Genomic DNA, 11,285 nt, shown 5'->3' on the forward strand with positions numbered 1-11,285 from the left:
TTCTATTTTTCCAAATATCTTGAAAATTCCTGCATGAATGGCAGTCCTGTCTGTGGCAGGGGGGTTGAAATGTGATGATTATTGAGGTCCCTTACAACCCAAGCCATTCTATGGTTTGATGAAAGAATTGCTGTGTTTCCCATTTCACCAGTTTTTATGTAGCTTACACTAAGGAATAAGGTTTATCATCAAAAAGAACATACTGTAAGATATTTCACACTGGGTAATCCACATCATATGCTTTGAGCTCCATCCTAAGTGAGATCACTTCCCTTTTGGTGTAGAAAATTACCCAGAGCTCCAAAGCAGGAATTTCTCTGCCTCCTTTTGAAGCAGCAAGCTTACCGTGGTCTTCCTCCTGGATGCTGCTGGCTTTGTTGTGGTTGCATTCTGACTGTTGTGTTGTCTCTTTCAGGCACTTCTAGGATTTGACAGAGCCTGCACAGCACTTTGTCAGCAGGAGTGAACACCTGCAGGACTTTTCAGAAACGACGCCCATTTATGTGATTGAAGGTAAATTGCTTTCTTCTGTCACAGCCCCATACTTCCATTTGTCCCTTCTGAGTCTCATGTTCTGACTGGACACCATGAGCACAGGATTGGGCCCAGTTTGGTGCACTTCTGAACATGGCCGTGGAGCCCACCAGCCATGCAGGGCTGGAAGTGTGGGCTGTAAGGCTCTTGCTGGTTGTGCTGCAAAATGCATGTGCAGTCCAGCTGCCCGAAGGAACTTGTCTGCTGTCAGCACAAGCTTACAGATCGTTTCTATCCCTGAAAAGTCTGACAGGCATACAAACTGCCAGAGGGGCTGAAAGGGCTTCAAATGCTCCATTCAAAAATTCAGGACATGATGGCTTGGGATAGCTTAGGGTAGAAGAACATAGTTGCTCGGTTCTCTGATCCCTGCTTCAGAGAAGAGGTGGTTTTGCCCCACGTCATAAAGAAATCTTTGCCTGCGTCATGCAGCCCACCTGTTTTCCGTATCCACCTAAGTGCTGCACAGTTTTGAGCACTGAAATGGGTCTTCCTTCAAGTACAGTTTTGCAACCAGGAATTTCACAGGTCAGTTTTGCACTCTGTTCAGAAACCAAAATAAGAATGTGTGCATTGTTTCTCGCAGTCAGTGGTTTAGCACTTGTCAACCTATATATTGCTCTGCATGTTACTGACCTTCTTAGTGCAAGCACAAACAGCAGAGAGTGGGCTGTTTGTTTGCTCCATGCCCCTGGAAACAGATCAAGATAGCATGCTCCTGCCACTGTAGCAGTTGCATTTAGGATAATCATCTCTGACTGTAGTTGTCACTGAAAAGCAAGAATAGATTTTGTCTTTTTTTTTTTTTTTTTCATAATTGGTATATTTAAGCTTAATTAAACCTAGGGGAAGTAAATGCATCTCTTAATTCACTGCTAGAAGAATTTTAAGGTTCAGAATAGGTGACTCATCCATCAGAAGAGAATTTATTCTTTGTTTGTAAATGCTATTTATTGCCTTGTTTTGCATCACTATGGCTACTGTATGTCATTGGTGATATCAGCACCTACCATACATAACATAAATGCGAGACTCACTTTGAAGGAAATGCAGTTCTTATAACCATTTGCTGCTATCAGCCACTTTCGTGCTGTATGTTAGCATTTCTCACATAAAAGCAGCAGGAAAAGTAGCTCAATATTTTTTCATCAAAACTGTCTGAGAGGTAAAATTTCTCCTGCACATAAATCATACTGCAGTTAAAAAAGCCCTAAGCAGCACCCATCTGCCTTATTCAAATTCTGTCTCTTTGTAAACAATTTGGTGATGTCCTACAGTGATTTCAAAGTTTTAGATGAACTGATCTGCAGCTGCTTTCACAACTGTTTTCTTTCTGGTTGCTTTTAGAGTTAAATACCTGATTAAGGTTGTTAGGACCACTGCTACTTTTCCAGCCCCTATAGAATTCTTCTGATTTCCTTTAGTGCTTCTGAGTGGAGACTGAGAACAATTAATCTGTTCCAGCTAAAGCCCAATTCCTCTGCCAATTGCATGCCCCCCTGTTCTTTTCTGAAATGCATCAAGTACAATCACTTCTGCCATCCTATTCAATCAATCCCTTAAGTTGCACAGATTTCTCAAATGGCCTGGGCTTCAGCAGCTTGGGAGCTGATTCATGGAGGCATCTGCTATAACACTGGCAGGACTGTCACCATTTTCCCAGCCAGAACCATTTGTCTTTATCATTTAGAAAAAATCTGCAGGGTGTAATGTGGTCTTCAGGAAGCACAGAGCTCATTATTATTCAATAATAGAATTTCATGAGTCTTAACAACATCTTTGAGGCTCACATTACACATTTGAAAGTGCTTATGTAGATGTATATGTTTGATGTCTTGTGGAACAAGGATGTAGAAGTGATTTACAGACTTGGTACATGTTGAAATGCTGATAAAATAAACAAGCAAGCTGTGGGCAGAAACCTGCTGCTGGCTGGCGGGGACTGACCTCCCGGGCAGAGGTGGGACGTGTCTTCCATGTGGTGGCCAAGCCCAAGTCTTCATAAAGCCACAGAGCTTCTGAGATGATTTCCAGGCACACATGCACTTTCGCATCCCAGTCTCTTTCCTTGGTATATGGGATGAGAGGGAATGAGGCACCAAACCCTGGAAAGGATGGTTTAGGCTGGAGGACGGTCAGGGAAATGGCTGGTCTGTCCTCTTCCTGAAGTTAGTAGCCCTGTTCTGCTCTCCCATTGTGTGCATGTAGCAGGAAACATATTGCTTGATTTGGTGTTGGCTGAGTCCAAGACTGGCTTTTCAGGGCTTTCTCTAAATTTTCTATAACTTGGATGCCTACAGGGTCAGCCCATGGCACACAGCTCAGCTGAAGTGTCTCCTGGGTCTGCGATGCTCTTTCTTAGTTACGATGCAGTGGAGTGACAGTCTCTGTGCTATCAAGCTGCTCCGTGCTATGGCTAATTAAAGTCCTTGTGATGGGTTTTTTAGTAATAGCAGATGCTGTAAAATTTAGTTTTGTGGGGTAATTGGTAATGTAAGCCTGCAACAAGCTATCCTTGAGATGTTTTAGTTTGCATTTCTCAGTAGGAGAAGTCTTGACAAAAGAGGCTTTTGTGTGCAAAGCAGGACCAGAATTAATGGCAGCGTTTAGTCGTGCTTAATGGGAGCTGCTGTGTGGCAGGTGGTGATGCCCACGTCCTGCATGCCACAGCCTGGGCAGTGCGTGGCACATGCTGGGTGCATGCCCTGGGTGCCAAACAGTACAGGGAGTGGCTAATGGGAACATAAGCAGCTTAGGTTCCTAAGTCCTCGATTGAAATGAGATTTAGGTGCCGAACCTTCCCTGATGCATTTGAAAATCCCACTCAACACTTCTCTGAGTGTTCAGGGAAATAAAGGCTATGGCAAATCTGGTCCTTACACACCAGTAGAGCTGGTGTGTCTGGAATTAACCATTTAAAAAGAAGTGATGGCTTGTAAAGAAGTGGAGGAGACAACTGGGAAGGGCAATTATTAAAGACTTCACAAAGAATCACAATGAAAATTTAATTCAAGCTCTATATTGAACCTTTGGTTTGCACTTTTTTAGGATAAAAATGCAGCAGATTAAGCCAAGGCTTAGTGATGCAACCATACTGTCACACTGTGGGGACCACAACCCCAGGCACACATGCCCAAGAGAGGAAGCACAGGCAAGGAAATACTTCAGGATCTGCTTAGAAAGGACAGTCTGTAATGTAATTAATAGAACAATATGTTTGCTGTTGTATTAGCCATAGGGCTAAGCAGAGAGCTGAGTTTTCCAATTCTGTTCTGATCTTTGCAGCATGACAGAGGTGATGAACACACGGGAACCGGTGATGGAGGAATTTGCTCTCAGTCAGTCTCCTGAGGAGGAAGGGGGCCCTTCCAGCCAGGTACGGTTGGAAAAACTGCAAAGTGTCCTGATGTTCACTCTGGGTGTGCTCCTGACTCAGGGTGCCACTGCTCGGGGATAAATCCCATAAACTTGGTAGGCGTGGGTTGCTTTGCAGCACAAGATGTATTGCTGTGAGCAAAGTCAGTGCTAAACTCAGCTAACTACTCTGGGTGAAAACTGTTGTAGGTTAGAGTCCTATCCACAGCTTAGTGATGTCCAACAGAGACAAGAAAGTAAAATGAAATGAGAGGCAACACAAAGCCAGTGACTCAGCGGGAGAGCTTGGTTTGTTCCAGCACCTTCCAAGCCCTCTGGCCAGGAGAGCCGTCCTTCTCTTCCTGCTGCTCCTGCCCACTCGCTGCGTGCTCCAGCTTCCGCAGAAAAACACAGCGCGGCTTCCTGCTGCTCCTGACTCATTCCTGGGGGGACGTGGTACATGCAGGGTGCTGGGGGAAAAACACGATGCGATTCGCATGAGAACAGCACAACTGAAAATAGCATTGAGGTTATACAGGTGCCTTGCCTAAATTTTGTTGCAGCATTAATAATCATATTTAGTCATAGTTTTTCACTGGTATGTTTCATCTGCTAGGTCTCCAAAAAGATGGAAAAAGCAGGAATTTTGTTGACTTGCGTTCCCCCTGCAAGGGGTTATGGGCTACAGTAGCAACTTCTTAAAAGTTCCTTGAGATCAAGACAGCTGACATGGAAGTTTCCTTCCAAATTATAAACAGCTCCAGAGGAGTAATGAGAAATTAGGGGGATCTTTTCTCATAGTCAGCATGAGTTGCCTGTGAGAATATCCTTGATCAGAATGTGTTTTACCCCTGTGAGTGCAGCTCTGGGAAGCATTAGAGAGGTTTAACTTCAGCGATTCCCTTGGTCTAACTGCACAAGAGAAGTCCTTCTTAATTGTGTCTCAATTTGCAAGGCTAACAATAGTGTATAAAATTTTCCATATTCGTGTAGTTTGCAGTGATGAATCCCCATGACAATACCCAGGGGAGTGGGAGCGTGAGGTTGAGAATTACTATCCATCCTCATCTTCAGCCATGCAGTCAGATATAGGCATTGCAGCAAAGACTGAAATATGCTTGCTGCTTCCCAGACACGTTGGAAGGAAGTTGTCCCTTCCCACAGTCTCACATCCCCATGGCAGCATTGGTGCCAAGTGGAAAAAGCGAGGCATGAGCTCTCAGAAAGGACAGCTCACAAGATAAAGGGAGGTGGCAAAAGTCAAGTAGCAAACATCTCCAGTGGATTATGCTACCACGGTTAACAAGCAATGGCCTGGAGGATATTGAATCACAGAACCATAGAATAGCTTGGGTTGGAAATCCAGCTCGAAGAACTTTACAGCCCATTAGCACAAGATAGACAATTGAAAAGCCAAGAGACAAGAATTCAGCAGTAAAGTTTGTGTGATGTTAATAGCCTGGAGGACCTGGAGTGAGTTTTCCTTCGGTTCAGTCTGGCCTCCAGCAAAAAAAAAAACACCCACAAACAAGGTACCCTGACGAACTACAATGAAGCAACTGTATTGAAAAAGATAAACAACTTTTATGTGTTATAATATCCTTCACTAAAAATACCTTGTTCAGCTTCAAGCTCTAATCACTACATAATGTTTGACCTGTAGACTCAGTGTGACAAATGAAATAATAGCTGGCACTATCCTCTGTGTAAAGATGATTTTCTGGGGCTACCTGTTCGCATGAACGCATCATAAGATATAGTTTCACATTACAGAAAATAGCTCTGCAGCACGGTGTCTTCTTAATAAACTCACCGCACGAAAATGTGAATAAATCACATCAGAGCAAAAGGACAGAGGCCAGAAGGGCTGCAGCATACATGTAGCTTAGCATTCCAGCAAAGAGCTTTGTATCCTACAAACATACCATGAAACATGAGGATTTGGCAACGTAGTGAATTTTATTGCCAATGTCTCTGTTTTTATTGTTCATGTTGGATCATGTAAGTCACTCTGCACCAGGTTAAAGGGGCTTTTTGATGGACATAGTAGATGGAAGCGCACATCTGGTGTACAAAGGATGCTAAGATGGAACATGCATCACACTTACTCTGAATACACATCCTTGGGCAAGGCTTTGACAGGAATGTCCCCATGTGTCTCACCAGGCTTTCCCAGACTCACGTGAGAAGTACCCCAAGCTGTCCAAGAGACTGCCATCGATTGTGGTGGAGCCAACTGAGTCCGGTGAGGTGGAGAGCGGGGAGCTGCGCTGGCCTCCCGAGGACCTGAAATCAGCAGAAGACAAGGGTCTTCACGGTGACCAAAGAGTCTGTGTCCAGCAGCAGCAGCAGCAGATGGATCTGGAAGGTCTGAACGAGCAGTTTGATCCTTGCTCCCCATAGGAAAAGGGCAGTTTCAGGCTCAACAGAGAACCAAATAACAGTGTGTGCACAGAAACACCTGCACATGGAGGGGAGTCCTGTGAACTGACCAAGTCCTTGAGGCTTTTGAGGTGTTTCCATCGGGTTCAGTGCTGGCCAGTCACAGGGCCAACAAGCAGTGTGCTGCACATTAGCTGTTCACTCTAGGAAACAATAACCCTGTTCAATAGCGTATCTTTATCTCCCTATCTCTTAGCCTAGAAGTAGAGTATTTAACAGCTGCATGCTTTCAAAGGTATCCCAGGAGTACATTAGTGTAACAGGAGCTCACAAATATGTAGATATGATAATAGGGTCACTGTGGGCTAAATATGCCTAAAGATAAGACCTTGTTAGTGTAGTTCTGGTGGCTTTTTTTCCATCTCAGTGCTCTTATTTCCCCTTAAAGAGTGACAGTTTCCATTTCCATGCAACAGCATTTGCCCCACAAATGCCCAAAGCCAGCAGCTAGGATGGGGCGCAGGATGCACCTTCCCATGCTTTCAGAGGGGCAATGACACAAGGTCTGATTTTGCGGTGTCACATCACCTACTGTACCAATCAACATTCCTAGGCATTCCTAGGCAACCGCAGGGTTGTATCATTCAAGAAGAAATAGGACCCGACCTATGGCTTGGACCAGAAGTGCATGATGGCGTCTGTGTTGTTTTTGTGCAGTGACAGTAGGACTTGCTACGTCTTCAGGGCCGAACATTTGAGCACTTAGACAGCAGGCAGCCCTCCCACTTTGGTGGCTGTCTTGCTTTTAATGAAAAGGGTCATCACCTCATCTCATTAATACCCATCCCCAGGTCTGAAGTCCCCTGTGAAGTCAGGCTGTGATGCACTCAGAGTACATTACTCCAGGTTTAACTATCAGTTTGCAAGTACAACAAATTACCAATTTCAAGGCTGAGTGCCCAGCAGATCATCTTCTTCATGGAGCAGGGAGTCACATGAAGGCTGTTGTACAGTGTGGGGAATCGATACTGACAAACCATTTCTTTGCAGATACTTTAGCGCATCCAGCTCCAGAAGTGGAAGACAGCACAGATACTCTTGAAAGCAGAACTGAAAAGGATGAGTAGAATTCCATGGCCTCAGAAGTGAAACTTCATTGTGAATGTTGTTGACAAGCTAACACACTCTGAAGATATGTCAAACTAATCTGTATTTAAATTTGCAAGGGTTTTATTTAGTTAGTACCTGGTAGGAAGTGTATGGGCTTTAGAACTGTTCTTTTCAACATTTTGACTTTCAGGCTGAGATTCATATTATTTGTTTAGTTTGTCCATAGGAAACAAAGGGACGTGTTAGGAAATGCACCATAGACCTGAGATTAAAAGGAAAAATGTTCCTAGTTTCAATTAGCACATTTCATTGGATTTACCTTTTTTAAGCAAGGCTGCTTTCAGGTATCAACAGCAGGACCGAGGGGTTACATTTCTCTAGAAGGGGTGTCTTAATACTAAAACCTGTATTGTTTTTAGCCATTTAAAACTAGCACTGTGATATTAAGGACAATAGTTGTAATATAATGTCACCATTTGATTTTGTAATTTTTGTATAGAGACGCGAGTGTAAGATCAGCCTCCATCGCTACACAGGATCTCCAGGCTGCCGCCTGGGCACAGATCAGGGCAGATCTCTCCCTTTGGCCAACCTGTGCAAATTGAGGTGAACCAGCCTTGTGCTTACTGTCTTTTCAGTAAGGCTCAGAAGTTTCAGAAACACTTCCTTGCTGTACATTGATGAACTGGAATAGCTAGTCACTGGTGTTCGTGGAGTGAGGCTGTTATGTTTGTAGATTTGGTTGGGTGGGTTGTGCTGTTTGTGTGCTCTTTGGGAACCAGGTCCAGCTGTGCTCTCCATCGAAGGCAGTGAATGGCTCCTGCTTTTGTTTAGGCTGGATTTCACCTTGTTCATAGAAGATGTCGTAACTATTCCTTTGGTATGTTTTGTGTATAAAATAGATGCAGAGGCTCAGCTCTTCCTTCCTTAACCCAAGCCACGCTGTGGTTGGGTGGGTGAAGGGAGCTCCATGGCATACCCCAACCTCCCCTTTCTTTTGTGGAGCCTTTTCACCTGGTGCCAGGTTCTCTCCAAGCCACAAGTGAAAGTGGAAGAGGGCCAGGCTGGTGAGACGCACAGCAGCCTCCATCCTGCCCCTGAGGAGCCCTCACCCGACCTAGCCCCTCGGCTCTGGTCGCACAGCCATCTCCAAGACCACAGCCCACAGTGGGATGAGTTCTGCACATAGTGGGCTTCGCCGGATGCTCTTTGTCTCCCTGTCTGGAGATGGATCTGAGGGGCATTTTCACAGAGGTGAGCTTGCTCCTGCACAGGGACCTTCCAGAGACTCCCTCCTGCTGGGCACCATCCCAGGAGAAGTAACGATTTTGGCCCAAAACATTACCCCTTGGACAGTGTCGATGGAGATAATGTATATTCTTAAAGGGTGCGACTGCTTCAGTGACAAGAGTCTTGAGAGCTATGAAGCTGGATGCCTCCGTCTCGGCAGGGCTGGACAGGGTCTGTACTTCCAATTAATGTTGCAGCCGGAAGAAGCTGCTTGCTGTGGGTGGAGTGAAATAACAGGATTTCTTCCAGCGTTAACTCCTGAGTTGACTTTCAAGTGCATTTTTCTCTCCAGTAATAATTTTCTCTAAAGGAAACTTTCAATTGTGTGATGATGGATAAAATTTACTGGCCAGATGTATTACTAAGATACGTTTATACCTTCTTAGCAACCAAATTTAATATATTTACTTACAAAGAATTCTGTGCAATGAATGTTTAATACAAAGGAAAGAGACTATTTTACTTCAAAGCAACATTAATTTATGTACAAAATTATAGCTCGTTATTTGGGGTGTTTGGGATCTAGAACCCTTTTTATAAGCAGTGTAGTGTAGTATAATGTGATAATGAAGTTTAACTTTGCTCTCTTGACCTGTATAACAACTTGTTCTGCCTTTCTGGTGTGGACATCCTTCCCCAACCTGTCCCAAAATTATTCATGGTGGTGGGTGCGCCAGACCTCAGCAGAGGTGCAGAAGATTTTGGGATCACCTCCTATGTCTGGCTGCTGTGCCTGGGCACAGGGTGCCCTTTAAATACTGCCCTAGCACTGGCTGGAGTTTGCTGGAGCTCTAGGGAAAAGCAGTGATGATGACGACGTATTTTTGGCTGCGTGATTTCCTTGACCCCGCGTCTGCCCAGCTCCGTGGGGAATGATGACAGACGTGTCATTTGATTTGCTTTTCACTTTGTGAAAGGAAAACCATTTATTTGGAACACTTCCCCTCATTTTATGTGCACTCTATCTGCTTTCAGATGCTCCCTCCCTTCCTGTTCTGGATGGCCCTTATCCCATTTCCACCTGAGGTCAATGGCACTTCCCTAAATAAGTTTTCCAAAGAAACAACAAAATGCAACATCCACCCTGATGAAAAGCCACACGATGCTACTTTTTTTGCTCATCACACACAGCACTGCAGCCCATGCAGAAATGCCAGATTTCCTTCTTCCATCCCCATCACTCCCCTCTTTCCTGTTTCCTCTTTCTGCTGCTCCCTCTGAGTGTTTCAACTGAAGCAAATGGATGCTTCAGACCTAAGCTTTCCTCTGAAGCTCTGTGGCCCCAGTTTAACCATCACACAGAGCCAAACTCCTCCTCCTGCTTTTATTTTTCTGAGCATGGGCCAGAGGCCCTTAAGTAGGTGATCAGATAGAGAGAAACTTGTTTTATATGAACAAGCCCTATTTATTCAACTTGCAGGCCTATGATTGTCCACTTATTTTGTCTGTGTGCAAGTGTTGTCTCTATGATAAACTCAGTTGTTGTTTTGTATTTTTTTCTGGATGAAAAGCTTTGTAGAAACTAAAAAGGAAAAAAAAAAAAGACATTGTCATATTTTTCTAGTCCAGCTTGTAGAATATTTCATGTAGTGCAGAAAGGAAGTTTTATGGAGTAAGACATTGTTGGATTTTGCTGTTTCTGTTCTTTCTAATTTTGTAAAATGCCACCTGTACATAATACTCAACTAATGTATGTTCTGTAGATGTACTACACCATTTAGCCTATTAAATGCCTATAACAGACTGATTGGATGTGATGAAGCTGCAGTGTCTTGGTCTAAAAGCCCAGAGGGAGCCTTGGACAGCTGCTGTTCCACTGCTGTCCTCTATCCCACGGCTCCTTCCTGGGCAGCCTGTGGCAATTCACTGCCACTCTATCTTAGAAAAAATGTTACCTAATAACCAACCTGAACCTCTCCTGTTGCAGCTTAAGGGTGTTACCTCTTGTCCCATCACTGTTAACTGGGAGAAGAGGACAACCACCACCTCACTACAACTTCTTCCCCTGTGCCCTGCTAGGGCAGCACCTCAGACCTTGCTGCTGCTGCTGCTGCTGGGCTGTTTCTGGTGGCCCTCACCCTGGGTGGCGGCTGGTGACAGCTGACACAGTCACAGCCCTCCTAATGTGATGCACAATTTTAGCATTTTCTGGAAAGGCTTTTGTAGAGCCCAGCAGGAACTCACATTACTGGAAACCTATACTCCTGCAAGGAGAGCAGGGTCATGTGGCAGAGAAGATAAGAGGTAGAGATAGTCAGCACCGAACAAACAAATTATTTTCCAAAAACGTCAGCTTACCCAAGTGTTAGGGATTGGATAAATGGGGGTTGAGGCTCTGTCACTGTTTCGTTTTTGAGAGACTCTGCTCACTGGGATGGGTGCATAGCAAGGAACGCTGCTGGAGGAAACCAGCCCCTTGGTGGCCATGAGTGGCCCTGCCATCCACAGCATGTGGTGCTTGGTGGGCAACACCAGCCCTGAAAGTGAAATTATCTGAGCCCAAGGCTCAGATAATGACCCTGGCCTTGGCACCGTGCACTGTGAACCTGATGCTTGGCATCACTCTGTACTGGTGTTTCACTTGTGCCATGCATGGAAAATCTGCAGTCCAGGTA

The 11,285-nt window shown here is 44.8% G+C and overlaps 1 protein-coding gene across 1 annotated transcript; it reads left to right on the top strand.

Moving 5' to 3' along the window:
• Positions 1 to 390: 390 nt before the first annotated feature.
• Positions 391 to 10,417, top strand: LBHD2 (LBH domain containing 2). Its single transcript, XM_010711938.3, has 4 exons — positions 391 to 513; positions 3,820 to 3,910; positions 6,055 to 6,256; positions 7,321 to 10,417. Exons 2-4 carry the CDS (start codon positions 3,821 to 3,823, stop codon positions 7,395 to 7,397), a joined length of 369 nt encoding a protein of 122 aa, XP_010710240.1. The 5' UTR covers positions 391 to 513; position 3,820; the 3' UTR covers positions 7,398 to 10,417.
• Positions 10,418 to 11,285: the final 868 nt, after the last annotated feature.

The sequence above is a fragment of the Meleagris gallopavo genome, chromosome 5 (assembly GCF_000146605.3).
Source record: "Meleagris gallopavo isolate NT-WF06-2002-E0010 breed Aviagen turkey brand Nicholas breeding stock chromosome 5, Turkey_5.1, whole genome shotgun sequence".
Classification (NCBI taxonomy): Eukaryota; Metazoa; Chordata; class Aves; order Galliformes; family Phasianidae; genus Meleagris; species Meleagris gallopavo.

Coding starts and splice junctions, on each gene's coding strand:
- LBHD2 (XM_010711938.3), top strand. CDS start 3,821: ATGACAGAGGTGATGAACACACGGGAACCGGTGATGGAGGAATTTGCT. Junction 3,911..6,054: donor AAGGGGGCCCTTCCAGCCAG/GTACGGTTGGAA, acceptor GTGTCTCACCAG/GCTTTCCCAGACTCACGTGA. Junction 6,257..7,320: donor GCAGCAGATGGATCTGGAAG/GTCTGAACGAGC, acceptor ATTTCTTTGCAG/ATACTTTAGCGCATCCAGCT.